Source organism: Xenopus tropicalis, chromosome 5 (genome assembly GCF_000004195.4).
Source record: "Xenopus tropicalis strain Nigerian chromosome 5, UCB_Xtro_10.0, whole genome shotgun sequence".
In the NCBI taxonomy this organism is placed as follows: Eukaryota; Metazoa; Chordata; class Amphibia; order Anura; family Pipidae; genus Xenopus; species Xenopus tropicalis.
The window spans coordinates 16,049,878-16,067,301 of NC_030681.2; the positions used below are offsets into that span (position 1 = coordinate 16,049,878).

At 41.4% G+C, this 17,424-nt stretch overlaps 1 protein-coding gene across 4 annotated transcripts in view; it reads left to right on the forward strand.

Moving 5' to 3' along the window:
* Positions 1-16,439, forward strand: part of LOC100485969 (ATP-binding cassette sub-family B member 5) — a 41,566-nt gene extending 25,127 nt beyond the window's left edge. For all 4 annotated transcript variants that reach the window (XM_031902463.1, XM_031902464.1, XM_031902466.1 and 1 more), the window contains 15 exons: positions 1,465-1,635; positions 1,790-1,951; positions 2,552-2,698; positions 3,661-3,804; positions 3,942-4,046; positions 5,232-5,309; positions 5,578-5,661; positions 6,148-6,351; positions 8,445-8,545; positions 10,466-10,606; positions 11,011-11,167; positions 12,006-12,203; positions 13,539-13,745; positions 13,864-14,010; positions 15,818-16,439. In XM_031902463.1, the coding sequence (XP_031758323.1) occupies positions 1,465-1,635; positions 1,790-1,951; positions 2,552-2,698; positions 3,661-3,804; positions 3,942-4,046; positions 5,232-5,309; positions 5,578-5,661; positions 6,148-6,351; positions 8,445-8,545; positions 10,466-10,606; positions 11,011-11,167; positions 12,006-12,203; positions 13,539-13,745; positions 13,864-14,010; positions 15,818-16,015 (2,244 nt within the window). In that variant the 3' untranslated portion in view covers positions 16,016-16,439. The remainder of the gene's footprint in view (positions 1-1,464; positions 1,636-1,789; positions 1,952-2,551; positions 2,699-3,660; positions 3,805-3,941; positions 4,047-5,231; positions 5,310-5,577; positions 5,662-6,147; positions 6,352-8,444; positions 8,546-10,465; positions 10,607-11,010; positions 11,168-12,005; positions 12,204-13,538; positions 13,746-13,863; positions 14,011-15,817) is intronic.
* Positions 16,440-17,424: the final 985 nt, after the last annotated feature.

Genomic DNA, 17,424 nt, shown 5'->3' on the forward strand with positions numbered 1-17,424 from the left:
AACACTACTTCCTGCTTTCAGCTCTCTAACCTCTTAGTTAGTCAGTGACTTTAGGGGGGGGCACATGGGACATAACTCTGTTAGTTTGTGAGCACACAGGTCAGATTAAACAGCAACTAACTGACAGTTATGTCCCATATGGCCCCCCCTCAAGTCACTGATTGGTTACTGACTGCTAATGGCTTGGAGAGCTGAAAGCAGGGAGTAGTGTTCTGGCTATTATGTTAGACATCTGCTCACTCCAGCCTTTATAGATGACATTTTTGCCTATCTATATTGAAAATATTTTTTATTTTGCGCAGTCTGTCTGTTTACCCAGTTCAATTTTGAACTGTTCCTTTAAACTATCCGTTAGATACTGATATAAGGAAATGTATGTGTGCCTTTATCTCTGACATACAGACAATAAGCTGTACAACTTACTACATCCACTCTCTCTACCTTCTCACTTTCTCTACCTCTCTTTCCACCCTGCCCCTTCCCATCACTTTTTTCCCCACCCACTCCACCTCATCTCTCCACACTTAAGTTCCAAGGGATCCGATTTGTTATAGCTGTAACCCCCTTTTGGCTGTAAATAGTTAAATTGACCAGCTATGGATAGAGCACGGGGTGCATGTGACTATCTCTGGAATGGGCCTTCGCTATATGGAAGAGAACTCTGGATGGTGTTGTTGTACTACACCTCCCACTGCCACTGTGTAGTGTAATTGCTTAGAATAAAGATAAGATGGACGCCAGGAGCTCTTGCAATCAAACTGTAACTCTTTATTGTCCAAGACAAGATGTAATAGTGCCACTGGTTTATCCCACCTCTTTGTGAGAGACTGGGCAGGGTAAAGCACCTGTCAGCTTGGCACCACTTGAGAGATCAGTCTGGATAGTTACTCCTATCCTCAGGTTGATAACCTTTAACTTGTATTGGTCCTACAGCCAACTATGGATCAAGGATTTACACTGACCTGTATCCTGCGTCTAAAACTGTGGCCCTAGGCTAAGGCAACATTGCCTGTATGGAAGGTACTTCCAGCTGAACTTCTGGTTGGAGCCTGAACTGCTCTTGCTCTCTAGATCTAACTACCTCACTCTCCTAGAGTTTCCCTGACTTCACCAGAGTGGATGTTCAGCTCTAGGGCAATGGCTTTGCTTTACTGGGTCTATTTCTGATCCCAGGCTCAGTGGAGCTGTTCCTTGAGATACAGAGGCAGCCAAAGAGGAAGCCACACCTCCTTGCTAAACACTATATGAGTGGGCAAGGGGTGTGGTCAACCAACTAAACCAATAGGTATAGTGCAATAACTGTAAACTAGATACATGGGTCTTTGCCCAGTAACAGAACAATCAGGAAGAGGTAGGGTTTAAAGCCATAGGGGAGCTTAACCCTATGGGTCCCTACATAGCCAAAAACTAGAACTTCAATGTAAAATTCTCACTAAAGCTGCTTTTATTTTACCTGAATGACAGAAGTATGACACTCTGGTTGGAGAACGAGGTGCACAGCTGAGTGGCGGCCAGAAACAACGGATAGCGATTGCTAGAGCCTTGGTGCGGAACCCTAAGATCCTTCTGCTGGATGAGGCCACATCCGCTCTGGATACTGAGAGTGAATCTGTAGTGCAAGACGCCCTAGAGAAGGTACAGTTTCCATCCCAATTATAGCCCGTGGCTAAACACTTCTTGCCATATATATGGCCAGCGTAAGAAGCTGTTTTTAGAAGCCTCTTCCCATTTAATTGATCTTTTAAAATAATTACTCCAGTAACATATTTTTTCCTTTCTATTTGTGCAGGCCAGTGCAGGCCGGACCACCATTGTCATAGCCCATCGTCTCAGTACCGTTTGGACAGCAGATGTTATAGTGGTAATAGAAAATGGTGCTGTGGCGGAACAAGGGACCCATAAGGAATTAATGGAGAAGAAAGGCATTTACCATTCACTAGTTACAGCCCAGGTACATAACTCGCCTTTTTTAGACCAGTTCCATAATGATACCCCCAATCTGAGTTGCCCCTCCCACCCCATGATTTGTTATTGGAGTGGTGACAAACCCAGGGTCCATCTCTATCATCTATCTTATGGTCAGGATTTCATCGGCCCAGCTGGCACATACCAGCCAAGTCTGGGGCTGTTATTACAAATTTACGGGCAATGTACTTGCTGATAAATTTGTAATAGCTGGTCCTTCCACCCCCGGCCTGCCTCCGATCTGCCCCCCAGCCTATCCCATTCTCCCCTCCTAGCTCCGATGGATTTATTAAATCCTTGACCCCAACCCCTTGATGATGCAGCTCCGCCTATTTACATCACAAACCACCCCTCCAAGCACCGCCCCCTGCCCAGCCAATAAATAGGCAACCCAAAAAGGTGGCAACCCTAATCTATCTATTTGTTTCTCTCCCCCTCTCTATACTGACTCTGGGGACCAGAATTACGTGAATGATACACAGCATCTGTCACGTGCTATGTAACACGCCAGGGTTATGTTAATAAAGGCTAATTATATAATATAATAAAGGATATAAAATATAATAAAGGATACAATATCTTTCAGTCCATTGATGCAGCAGAAACTGATAAGCAGACGGAGACAGCACAGGAGATGAACAGAAAGCCGTCACTTGTAAAACGCCTCAGCTCCAAAATCTCAACTCGATCGGAACACTTGGAGGAGGAAGAGGAAAAGGAAGATGTGAAAGAGGTAACAGTGCACTTACAGTTCATTGATCTTTCACAGAGTAATAATATGAAGTGAGGACACACATGGAAAAACATAGACCGCCAGGTGATGCCAGAGAAAGGGCCACCGCCACCAGTCAGTGGTTAAAATTATGTATAGACTGCTTCAAAAAAAGTCAAATGAACAAAATAATAAAATGAAATGAAAGTTTATTAGGACATAGTAGCTGGCGTGACGCGTTTCGTGCCTATTGGGCATTTACTGGCCATTTATCAGCCTATGAGTAGGTAGGAAACACTTTTGTTTCTGCACTTGGCACACTATGTTCTGCAGTTGCAAAGTGGCCAGAGGCCTCTGCATTCCATTTTGGAATTTCGTCAGTGTTCCATCCAGGAGGGGTAGGTGGGGGAAGGCCCTACTTGTCCCCTATTTTGCTCTATGATAGTAGTAAGGACAGGGCACTACTAAGCACAAATACCTTTAATAAGTAGCAGTAATAGGTGCACAACCATGTGTTCATTTTGTGCGGCTGCACTTCACACACTCTATGGACCCTATTTATGAAGGCAATGCAACTACTGAGGCTTTTTTCATGCTGAATCACATTAATACATTAGCTTCATTCTGTGGTGGTTGGATCTGTATAGAGAAGCTGCCTAATGATACTAAGCACTCACTGGCCTGGCTAAGGCAAGTTTATACTACAAGGCTTTCCCTCTGACCTCCCATCCTAATGCCCCCGTATAATAGCGTGACAGCTGATAGAAGAAGAGGGCAGAAAGTATCACCCCAGCCCTGTGTTGCACATATGCACAGTCACCCCAATAATACCGAATAGCCAATGATAGCTAGTATTACAATAATTCATTAATGAACTATAAAATAATGACTGTGCCTTTTATAAAAGCCATAAATGTAAATGTAACTACTTCTTAATCGTATTTAACTGACTGGATCTGTTTATGATTGGATCTGTTTTCCAGGAATCTCTCCCTAAAGTTTCCTTCTTCAAGATTTTGAATCTAAACAAATCCGAGTGGCCTTATATCCTTATTGGGACTCTGGCGGCCATCATAAATGGGGGAGCACATCCGGCCTTTTGTATCTTTTTTGCCAAAGTTTCAGCTGTAAGTATCACGTGATCTCATCCAAAAAATGTCCCACTGTTGTGAGATTGGTAAATTACAAAATTTTCTAATATAATCCCAATGAGATGTTCCCATTTCGAGCGCTAATTCATATTTTGGGTTCTTTCCATGATCAGGTTTTTAGCACTAATGATCCCGAAAGAATTCAGAGGGAAGCGAATTTGTATTCCATCATTTTTGCAGTTATTGGAGTAATTTCTTTTCTGACCTATTTCCTCCAGGTAACGTATCTGCCTGATGGTTATATATACTCATTTTACTTCAGAAACGTTTATTTAGGAAGCAATATAATGTCTTTCTTGACTTTCTTGCTATGATATACATTTCCAAGATGCCTGTTTAGATCTTATAGGATCTTGTAGGACGGCACACTGAGCATGGGCAGTGTCACTGACACTCCTAACAAAATCCAAGATAGTGACCCCCTGTGCACATCTTTGTAGGCCTGAATCATAACTGTTATAGAGTTTCTAAGGGCTGTGACAGACGGGGAGAATAGTCGCCGGGTGACAAATCTCCCTTGTCGCGGCCGACTAATCTCCCCGAAATGCCATCCCACCGGCTAGAATGTAAATCTCCACTGGGATGGTATATGCAAGGCAACTTCGACAATTTCAGCAAATTGCCACGCTGCGTATGCCATCCCACTGCCGATTTACATTCTCGCCGGTGGGATGGCACTTCGGGGAAATTAGTCACCCGCGACAAAGGAGATTTGTTGCACAGCGACTAATCTTCCCGTCTGTCACAGCCCTAAAACTTAAGGAGGTTGGCACAGAAAGTTCAGTATATGGAATAGGGCATTATTACCCCCATATTGTTTTAGGGTTTAGTTTTTTTTTTTTTTTTTTAAATATTTCCATTGACTCAGGCCAATGTCCAAGTTTTTATTAAACCTCAAGCCTCTGGTTGGTGACCCCTGCCTATAGTGACAAGGCTCAAAACACTCTGTAGAGCAGTGACCCCCAACCAGTGGCTCGGGGGGCAAGATGTTGCTCACCACCCCCTTGGATGTTGCTCCCAGTGGCCACACAAAGTAGGTGCCATTTTTACATTTCTGGCTTGGAGACAAGTTTTGGAAGCCCAGAGATACAGTTTTACCCCAAGCAGAGCCTTCTGTAGGTGAGAAGCCCATATGGGGCTACCAAATAGCCAATCACAGCCCTTATTTGGCTCCCAAATAACTTTTTTCATGCTTGTGTGGCTCCCCAACACTTTTTATACTCCCAAGTAAAAAAGGTTGGGGATCCCTGGTTTAGGTGTCAAGATGTTTGAACTAGTCCTTTTTATACTTAATGATCAGCTTATAGACAAGCATAAACCTCCTTTAATAGGCCAATACCTCCCAAACAGGAGATAAGTTATTTGTGTTTCAATTCTGACAAGATTTGCTGTTATTTTATTAGGGTTTTATGTTTGGAAGATCAGGGGAAGTCCTAACAATGCGAGTAAGACAAATGGCATTCAAAGCCATGCTGCGCCAGGTAAGCTTAACCCTTGTTTCCCTATGTGTCTGTTTATATGGTCAGGCCCGGACTGGCAATCTGTGGGTTCTGGAAAATACCAGAGGGGCTGCTGTAAGGTGCCATAGACACTCACTATTTAGTGGGATGGTGGGGGGCTGTTTGGGCCTCTATGTACTGGGAATGCCAGAGTATATATTACTGTAAATGCCAGTCCAGGTCTGTATACAGCAGTAGCTACAAATGTCCCTCTATATATAATAATATTTGTTTTATTATCATTCTCTAGGAAATGTCATGGTTCGATGATAAGAAAAATAGCACAGGGGCTTTAACAACAAGACTTGCTACCGACGCTTCCCAAATTCAGATGGTACCTTCACTTTTGTTTCTTTCTTAATTTAACATAGAATCAGAACCATAATGGTCAATCCAAGAAATTGCCTCAGAAGCAGATTTGCTTTAGGCTGAGAGAGGATTTGATTAGTATCAGTATCAATATTGGTATCAATATTTATATACAGAATAAATCCTCTGGGAAAGATGTAACATTATCTCAAGTGTTCAGGGAAATTCAATCTCTCCAACCAGTTGATGCCCTGGGGACCCTAGGAAGGCTAAATATTGAGTTTGGTTGAATTCATTGAATTTTCCTTTCGATCTGTTCAAATTAATAGGGTAATCATTACTTTTCGAAACCATTAGGATTCCCCTGATTAATTGTGTTTTTACTATGATTCTCTTGAATCACAGAGAAATTGTCATCCCAAAATTCAATAAATCAGCCTCTAGGATAACATATTAATGGTTGTCCTTTTTTCTTTCTTTTTTTTTTCACATTCCGTTTATTTCATTCCAGGCAACAGGTTCCAGACTCGGATTAATTGCAGAGAACGTGGCATGTATGGGACTGTCTGTTATAATTGCCTTTGTTTATGGCTGGGAACTGACCCTTCTGATTTTGGCTATGACTCCTTTTATTATTGTAACTGGATTACTTGAGACCAGCGCTCTCACTGGCTTTGCTAATCGTGATAAAAAAGAGCTTCAGGTTGCTGGAAAGGTAAAAGTCAATTCAATTCCAATTAATTAGTCACTGATATTTTGGCTCTTTATGAGTGATAAGCGAATCTGTCCCGAAACGGCAAAAAATTCACGAAATGCATTTGATTAGTTGGGATCAAATACAAAGCATTGTTTTATTTTTACAGAGAAAAAGGAAATCAGTTTTTAAAATCTGAATTATTTGATCAAAATGGAGTCTATGGGAGACATCCTTTCTGTAATTCGGAGCTTTCTGGATATCTGGTTTCCAGATAAGTGGTCCCATACCTGTAGTTGAAAACAACTGCTGCCATCTTCATTAAACATGGCTTTTCTGATTATTACTGATCTAAGAAGGCATGTCTAGATATGGACTAATAGTGACAATTCATGTCCACAGTCATCCTACTCTGTTCACCCCAAAGTAGCACAGTACAACCCCCTGTAATTGCTAGCTATGATTCTAAAGTGCCATATAAAATGGAGGTGATGGAGCCCTCTAAACTACCTCCTAATTGGTGTAGTTAAGTGTCATTTTTGTTTGCCCAGTAGATAGTAACCCCTAGGCTGGCCATAACTGGAAATACCATGGGACTTTCTAGAGGAGGAGAGGTCCAAGCTCAGGAATCACTGACCCATTTTTAGGAATACACAGTAAAATGTGAAAAGTTCTGGGGCACCACACAAGCATGAATATGGCCTCATGAGCTTTTGGTTGGGGATCACTGTCCAAAGCCTGTGAACCTACATGAGGGATTGGATAGGGAGGAAAAGTCTCATCTAAGTGAATGTCTGAGGAGCCTGTATGAACAACCCAGGCCCATAGGGGTTCAGGCATTTCTTGGTTTGGGCTAGCTAGGGGAAAGTTAGTTTGTCTAATAGCTTGGCTTAGAAATGAGAAGCAGATAGGTCATCTATTAAAGCAATAGTGACACATCTTAGGTCTTACCAGATTTGTATCCTTCATCAAAATGTGCCTATATGTCCTTTAAACCATTTTCCTGGACTCAGAGACTTATGGTCCCTTGGTGCTTATCAATCAGAGCTTGCAAGGCAGAACTGAAATGCTTGACTGATAGGGGGAATCTGGCACCATAGTTATATAGTGTTGTCAGCTTATACTACATGACCATGCAGGGTCAGATGTCTAAAGGTGGCCACACACGTGGCGATCTGAAACATTGTCAGATCCGCCACACACCATTCAGGGCTGAAACAGCAGATAAGGAGGTAGAAACAATAGGATTTCTACCTCCTTCTGCCGATTCAGCCCTGATGGCAGATTTTGGTCAGGCGCCTTCTATGGCACCCGATCAAAATTTTCTAACCTGGCCGATCGGCGAGTCGACCGATATCAGCAGCTTCCTGCGATATCGGTCGACTCGCCGACATCCATACATGCACCGAATATCGTACGAAATGAGGTTTCGTACGATATTATCGGTGTATGTATGGTCAGGTTAAGCCTGCTTATCACAGTGCTGGCTCTTCCGTTCATGTTCAAGTATGTGTCTATACAATAACAATCTCCACAACACTAAAAAACTTTAGTGCTCCCCCCTTTTTAATTGTGTTTTTAATTAATTTCCCCTTACTTCATTATGTATACATGGCCCTTGCCTGCCTGCTTGTCTTTCCTAAACTAATCTATGCTAGAACTGTTTTTAAGATTAACCTATCAGCCCTCAGTCCTGGATTAGATAGTTTGTGCAGGAAAGGCAGGCAGGCAGGCAAGGGGCACAGCAACAAGGGAAAGGAGTTTTTCAGAAAGAGGTTTTTATGAGCATGAGATAGAGAAAAATGTCAGCAAGAATAAAGTAATACTCCCCCTACAGGAAGAAGTAGCCTTCTCCATATAAGAAAATGGAGTGTTTTTTTTCAGCAATATGTTTTACTAATCTGGTGGGGTTTATGTCATACATTCTAATTGGTTGCTGTGGGTTACAAGATTGCCTGCCTACATTTGGAAGATCTAAAACTAGTCAGATTGCCCCTGTGATAATTAGATCCACAAAAGCACAGGGGGATGGGAACTATAAGATCCTCTGTAAATCACTCCAGAATATAAATTATAAATACATTTTTTTAAATTTACTCTTTTTTTAATCACAGATTGCAGCAGAAACTGTGGATAATATCCGAACCGTCATTTCTCTAACTAGGGAAAGAGCCTTTGAAGAAATGTACGCAGAGAGCCTCCAGAAACCATACAGGTCAGTCGCCCACCATATACTCCCAGTCCCTTATTACCATTGTTAATGGTGTTATTCTTGTATTTAAGGGGAACGTCGCTGAGAGGTAGAACAGGCAGCCACTAGGCTGGACAACATTTCAGATGAAGGCAAAAAAAAGTTTTCCAAAAGCATAATATCTCCCATAAAACCTAGGCTTGTATTTGCTAAATAGAATTCCAGCCTGTTGCCTGCCAGTTCTACTTTTTGGCCAACAAGGTCAAGGTTTCTTCTCATTGTAGATATTGGTGTTTTAGGTTTATGCTATAAACACATTTATTTTAGTTATTATCAAAGAACAAAGATTTAGAACAGGACACAGGCACAGAACAACTGCACTTGTAGGTTGATTTTAGACATCAAGACCAGAGGTCATTCTATTTACTGTACTTGGGCCTTAGAATGTTTACACAGAACAAGGAATCCATCTGTTGTCTCCTGTCACAAGTATCCCTAATGCAAGGTTAAGAATGTCACAAATAGTCTCAGAAACACCAACTGCACAAACACCATTTGGGACACTTCGCTGATGATGTAGATTTCTTACCAGAGAGATACCTTTTTGGGCTATTGTGCTGCGACAGTGAGACACTTAATCCTTTCCTAAAGATGGACAGAGAGACACAGTTATGCTAAAACAAGGCTAATGATTGGCTGCCATGGGATCAGCCCCATGTAGGATGAAATGGTTAAATGGCAACATTTTTGTACTTGACTTTGTTCCCTTACGTCCTCACGAGCTTTCAGGATGTGTGAGCTATTATTTAATACTCTGTATTGTAATACTCTGTATTAATGTATACCTCTAATAAAGCTGTCTGGTTAATATCCTTTGTGAATCTGAATGGTTCAGGTCAGGCCCAGGGGGAACTTCGGGGCCAGGCTCGATTTGAGTAAGTATTTATTTAAATCCAAGAGCGACTTACTCACTGTGGGCGAGAATCCTATATCCCTAGTGGAGGATCATTGGAGTATATAGATACGAGTCATTATAGAATTACGAGCATTATATATATATATATATATATATAACTAACTCCGACACTCATCTCCTCATGGAAGACATTTACATTTATCTTTATGCTTCTGTTTCTCATAAAGTCATGTGATTTAAAATATATTTCATCATCTTGCCCCTTTATATGTCCTCCAAAGATGTTGGACTAACAGGCCTATTGTTCACTGCCTACGAGCCAGATCCCCTATTTCATAATAACACCATGATTCACCAACTCGTGGTAAATTGCCAGGATTCAGGAAGATTCAATAAAATGGTCTGGCAAACACGGACCTTTACTACCTTGGGGTAAATACCATTAGACGTATGAAACATAGGTATAAATAGGTACATTTGTACTTACTAGCCTAGGGTTACGCGTATTTTCATAGGTATTATATACTGAAGATTTGTTATTCTTATTAATGGGATCTTAAACAGCTATCCTTAACATGATCAGGACTAATTTATAATTTTACCCATTAGCTTCATGTAGACCGGGGATCCCTGTTTTTACTTGTGAGCCACAGTCAAATATAAAAAGACTTGGGGAGCAACACAAACATCATAAAAGTTCATGGAGGTGCCAAATAAGGGCTGTGATTGGCTATTAGGCAGCCTCTATGCACCCTATCAGCTTACAGGGGCTTTATTTGGTAGGAAATCTTGTTTTTAATTCAACCAAAACTTGCCCCCAAGTCAGGAATTCAAAAATAACTCCCTGGTTTGGGGGCAATGAGAGCAACATCCAAGGGGTTGGGGAGCAACATGTTGCCCCTGAGTCACTGGTTGGGGATCACTGATGTAGACCATTGCTTCCTCCTTCTCTTCCTCTCAAGACCCCCTAGAGTTGGTTTGTATTTCACAAGATGACTTGTATTTTTTCTTCAATGTATGTATTGCAGGAATTCCCAGAAGAGAGCTCAGGTATATGGCATTTGCTTTGCGCTCAGTCAATCATTTATATATTTCTCCTACGCGGCAACATTTCGATTCGGGGGTCTTATGTTGGAACTTGGACGAACAAATTCAGAGGAACTGATTCTGTAAGTAATAGCTTGCTATCTGGTTTACACTCCTACGTTCTTGATGCTTAACTCTATTATCTGTTACCTGCCATATAGATGGACCCCTCAGAGTCTTCCATTAAATAAGAGAGTGCCACCCAGAGAACCACTGCCTGTTGGGTTGCATGCAAGTGTGTTTCTGGCTGGTGTAGTTTGATAGGCTGTCTTTATTTCATCCAGCATAGGGATTGGTCATGTGCCATTGGAAGGCATAGCAAGGTGGAGAGCAGTGATTGGTTAATTAAGACCAAACTGTAATATTTATATGCCAATCTTCTTTGCGTTGACCAGTACATTTGGGAGAACCATAAGCTGTAACCCTGAACTGATTTGTTAATGTTTTTCAAACCCATATTCATCTCCCTCTTCTTCTTTCTTTACAGAGTATTTGCCATTGTAACCTATGGAGCGATGTCAGTTGGGCAAAGTTTATCCTTTGCACCCGATTATTCCAAGGCCAAATCTGCTGCTTCCCATCTTTTTGCCTTGTTTGAACGAGAACCTGCCATTGACAGCTATTGTCAGCAAGGGCAGAAACCAGTAAGTCATTTCCCTGTTCTCTATCTGGCAACAGAGGGCTTAGTTACAAAAAGTGCAAAAGGCAATTTGCCATATTTTTGACACCCCTTGAAAAATGATTTCTCACCATTACAGTGTACCTAGAAAATGAGCAAATCTTTACCAAATCTGGCATCCAAACTATAGACCCAACTGTGACCATCCAGTCTCTTGGTCCCAGGGCCACAGACTGGAACATAATAAGGGCCTACTGAGACCCATTAGGAGGAACATATAAACCCTGTCTTATGGGATTTTCAATCCTGCCCGATCAATATGCGACAGATTTTAAGCCAGATACCGGTTGAACTGATCTCCCAATGGGGATATACATACATGGCACTATAAGTTGCTGACTTGATCTAGAAAGGCATTGTCACCATCTTTTCTTGGCCTATGTATGGCCAACTTTACTGAACTTTAATCCGGCAGTGACTATAACACAAAATCATCTGATTTGCAGAGAATGGGCTTAAGGGCCAAATGCCAACATGGAACTGGGACTGGGTTAACTACAGGTTTACATCACTGTTTAAGGCAGACTAAGGGGTATATTTATTATGGTGGGTAAACCAACATCACTGGTGATGTTGCTCATAGCAACCAATCAGATCTTTGCTTATGTTTTTTCTAACTTTTGAGTGATTGATTAAATCTAATTGCTTATTGGTTGCTATGGGCAACATCATGGTGATGTTGGCTTACACACTATAATAAATATGCTTAGGCCCACATTATGCAAGAATATTAGCTTTTTACGGTCTCTTGTGTATGTCAAACAGGACTACAGTCTAACTCAATGTGCATTTTAAAAAAACAGGAAACATTTCAAGGATCTGTAGAATTACGCAAAGTTTCCTTCAATTATCCATCTCGGCCGGACGTCCCCGTACTCCAAGGGTTGTCTATTAAAATACAGAGCGGCCAAACAGTGGCATTTGTTGGTAGCAGTGGATGTGGGAAAAGTACATCTGTCCAGCTTCTTCAGAGGTTCTACGACCCATACCAAGGTGATGTGGTAAGTATATCCTTCAGACTAAAGTAAAATACACAGATGCTACAATGGATAGACAGTGTTGGAATAGGAAGAGCTGATCACTTTTACAAGGACATATGTTTGGGAGAAGTGGCTGCTGGCTGAGGCTTTAGGATTAGGGTGTAATGCCCTAATGATTATACAGTTTGTACCATTACTCTGATATTTCATTGCCAACAAGTGACCAGCAAATGTTGATTGGTTGTTATGGGTACTAGAAATGGTGCAACCGTTGCAACATTTATTATATTACCTCTTTCCATGTCAGTGACACTGGTAGAGGGGTTAGAAATGCAGAGGCAAGGAGCAGTCAAAGAGAAAAGTATATATGTAAGAGATAGCAGGAGGGAGTGCTGAAGGTAGGAAGAAGGATCTTCTTATGTACATTAAAAAAAGGATTATATACAGGTATGGGATCCCTTATCTGGAAACCCATTATCCAGAAAGTTCTGAATTACGGAAAGGCCATCTCCCATAGACTCCATTATAAGCAAATTATTTCCTTTTTCTCTCTAAAAATAAAACAGTACCTGTACTTGATCCCAACTAAGATATAATTACCCCTTATTGGGGGCAGAACAGTCCTATTGGGTTTATTTAATGCTTAAATGATTCCCTTTTCTCTGTAATAATAAAACAGTACCTGTACTTGATCCCAACTAAGATATAATTACCCCTTATTGGGGGCAGAACAGCCCTATTGGGTTTATTTAATGGTTAAATGATTCCCTTTTCTCTGTAATAATAAAACAGTACCTGTACTTGATCCCAACTAAGATATAATTACCCCTTATTGGGGGCAGAACAGCCCTATTGGGTTTATTTAATGGTTAAATGATTCCCTTTTCTCTGTAATAATAAAACAGTACCTGTACTTGATCCCAACTAAGATATAATTACCCCTTATTGGGGCAGAACAGCCCTATTGGGTTTATTTCATGGTTAAATGATTCCCTTTTCTCTGTAATAATAAAACAGTACCTGTACTTGATCCCAACTAAGATATAATTACCCCTTATTGGGGGCAGAACAGCCCTATTGGGTTTATTCAATATTTAGTTATGGAGATCCAAATTACGGAAAGATCCCTTATCTGGAAAACCCCAGGTCCCAAGCATTCTGGATAACAGGTTCCATACCTGTATTGTCATGTCTTTAATAACTGATAATTGCAATTTATAAAGGAGGAGATTCTAGAGTTGCTAGAGTTGAGCAAACCACTTTCTGTGGCACAGCAGAACATTCTAAGCAGGTGTCTGATCAGGAACAGAGGAACGCTAAAAACAATTATGTTTTTTTTTAAATTTTAATTTGCAGTTGTTTGACAACTTGGATGCCAAATGTTTAAATATCCAGTGGCTCCGTTCCCAAATTGCAATTGTGTCCCAAGAGCCAGTCCTGTTTGACTGCAGCATCGCCGAGAACATTGCTTATGGGGACAACTCCCGCGCCGTGCCAATGGAGGAAATACAAAGGGCAGCCAAAGCTGCCAATATCCACTCCTTCATAGAAGGACTACCTGAGGTGAGCGGGAAGCCTTATCTTTCACAACTTCAAATGATATTGCAGCAGAAGGGCAACATTCTATCTTGCATGGACAAGGAAGTATAATTTGTATATAAGGGTTTATTTTTATCACCAGAAATATAACACAAAGGTTGGAGGGAAAGGAACACAACTATCTGGAGGACAGAAGCAAAGAATTGCCATTGCCAGAGCTCTTGTTCGGAAGCCCAAACTGCTACTGCTGGATGAAGCCACTTCGGCTTTAGACAATGAAAGTGAAAAGGTGAGGAGTTACACTGTCATATAATTAGGGATGTAGCGAACCCGCGCAAAAATGTTCGCGAACCCGTTCGCGGACTTTCGCCAAAACTCGCGAATATTCGCGAACTTTGCGAACCCCATAGACTTCAATGGGAAGGCGAACTTTAAAACCTAGAAAAGCCATTTCTGGCCAGAAAAATGATTTTAAAGTTGTTTAAAGGGTGCCACGACCTGGACAGTGGCATGCAGGAGGGGGATCAAGGGCAAAAACTTCTCAGAAAAATACTTGTAAAAAAAACGCCAAAAAAAAGCGCCAAAAAAAAAACGCAAAAAAATAACGCAAAAAAAAAAAAACGCAAAAAAATAACGCCAAAAAAAAAAAACGCAAGCTATTCCTATGTATATGCATAGGCGATAAAACGAAGCGAAAAAACGCGGCGGAAAAACCAAGGCAAAAAAACGCGGCGCCAAAAAAAAAACGCGGCGAACCCAAAGTGGCGAACATCGCCAAAAGTCTGCGAATTTGCGCGAACGCGAACACCCGATGTTCACCGCGAATTAGTTCGCCGGCGAACAGTTCGCTACATCTCTACATATAATACTGTATATAGAATAATATACATACCCCAGTCTGCTGTTTAGTCCCAGTGTCTCCTTATTGGCCATTTAACAACATAAAAATGCATTTTGCAACATTTACATTTATATAGATGGGAAGGTTCTACTAAATGGTCAGGGGGGAGGGAACTCAGCGATCCAGGTATGGAACACTAGAAGAAGATCATTTGGGCAGCATGGTGACACAATGGTTAAGAGCATAACTACTATGCAGCTGGGGGGGAAAGGGGGGCAGTTGTTTGGTAGTCGCCCTCCCCAGGTTCTTCTGCTGCAAACAATAGATGGATAGCTTGGTTGGTGTGTGTGCATTATGAGAAGATCTGTGTGTGCAGGGCCCCAGGCTAACAGGAGCACCGGCCTGGGGTATCAGGTAATTATTACACTGGGGGTGTGCCTAACATTTTGCACCCCAGTAATTTAGGCTTTCTTCTTCTTTAAAGAAGTTCTAATGGAAAGCAGTGTTGGACTGGCCCACCAGGATACCAGGAAAACTCCCTGTGGGCCCAGGGATCAGTGGGCCCTCCTGCTCCTGACCATTTGGCCAACTACATGGTCTTTCCCTATTTCTAAATGGGAAAAAAGAGAAGAAATAGATGGAAGAATAGGTGCTAGCATGTAAATATAAGAGACTAGGAGAATAAAATGGTTGAGTGAAGAAAGGAGAAATAATAGTTTGGAGAGTGGGACTAGGGCAGGGATCCAAAACCTTTTATACCTGTGAGCCACATTCAAATGTTGGGGAGCAACACAAGCATGAAAATGGTTCCTGATGGTGCCAATAAGAGCAATAATTGACTATTTAATAGCCCCTATGTGGACTGGCAGCCTGCAGAAGGCTCTGTTTGGCATTATATTGGGTTTTTATGCAACCAAAACTTGCCTTCAAGACCGGAATTAAAAACTGAGCACCTGATTTAAGGCCCCTGGGAGCAACATCCAAGGAGTTGGGGAGCAACATATTGCTCACGAGCCACTGGTTGGGGATCACTGGCCTAGGGTCTACGGTTTTCTGGTGGGCACCTGAGGTCCCAGTCCAACACTGATGGAAAGTATAGGGTCAATACCAGACTTGTGAGAATTCTCAAGGTGAATGGGATATACCAGGTTATAGAGGGCACTAGACTTTGTTTCAATGATCTTTAGGTTTGTTTGTTCTTTTTGAAGTTACTAAACACATGTCCCATTCCTAATCTGCCCTTTCTGTGATTTAGATTGTACAGCAAGCCCTGGACCAAGCAAGACAAGGAAGAACTTGTATCCTAATAGCACACAGATTATCGACAGTGCAAAATGCCGATGTTATTGTCGTAATGAAGAATGGCAGAATCATAGAACTTGGGAACCACCAACAACTTCTGGCAAAACGAGGGACGTATTTTGATTTAGTAAATGCACAAACAATCACATAATAATAAAACACAGAGGAATGATGATTAATTAATGAGAAAATCTGCACTTGATGATGCAGCCACCATGATGGAAACTGGAGACCGGAACGGGCGGTAACACAGGGTCGGACTGGCGTACCAGGGGCCTACCAGAGAATCTACTCCAGGGGCCACCACACGTGAACACAGACGAGCTACACGTTACACGTTTATCATCTGCAACATTTTAGCAGCGGGTTTCAGTGAGGCCTTCAGTATTTGTTACTATATATGAAAAGCTTAATTATTTTTTAAATATACACCTATATGAAATGCACATAATGGCACATAATGGCAATGACACTTACCAGGAGAGACATCACTGTGACAGGGAAATGTTATATTTACTGTGCTCTGTACATGAGAAGTAAAATAAAGCAGTTTTTCATACCCAGACAAATATAAACCGACCTACCTTCTTTCCTGCTTGCCTTCCTCTCAGCCCGTCTTCTTTATTTCTTCTCATTTCCTTCTTCCTAAATACTTTCCTTGCTTTCAACATTTTTGCCTCCAACCTTCCCTTTTCCTGTCCCTATTTCCTCTGCACTTTTCTAGACACTTCTTCCCCCCCCCCCAAGACATTTTCATCTCACAACCTCTACGTTTTCCTTCTGCTCTCCATAATTACTCTCTGACTTTCATATTTTCAGATATAGGGTCTCATTATGATGATTGCATTGACTTTATTTATAGGTATGTCTTTAGTCAGTGGTAAGATTCCATAATGATTAGTGATGAGCGAATCTGTCCTGTTTCGCTTTGCCGAAAAATTCTTTTGACGCCCACGAAATTCTTGTGATGCGCAACAATTCTTTTGACGCCCGTGACAATTCTTGTGATGCCCGAGACAATTCATTTTTTGGACAAGCGGCAAATTTTTTCATCTGTTTGGCGAAAAAATCCACAATGGCGAAACGCAGAGATTTGCCGCAAATCCATGCCTGGCGAAAAATTTCACCCACCACTAATAATGATGATAACATTGATTTTAATCAAATATAGGGTTTCATTATGATGATTATATTGAGTTTAGTCAGCCACCATATTTACTGTAGCCAAGTTCACTGGTCAGTGCTGCATGACTTGTGCCAGGTTTTGGTTATTGCTTGGAAGGATAAAAGTATATTATACAAAAGAAAATTACTTTTTTTAAACTTTCTAAAAAACCAAAAGAGACCAAATGGCTTAACTTGCCTTGTTGAAATGGCTAAGCATTTTGCTTACTTTGTAAGGAAACAATTCATAGGTCTACAAACTCTCCAAGCTTTCGCTTTACATTTGAACTAACAATTTATCTAGGAAGTTATTTTCTTGCATTTTATTCCTGTCAACAAGGCTTACTGACACCACGGACCACAAGATATGTTCCGTACTTCTATAGACACCTTAGA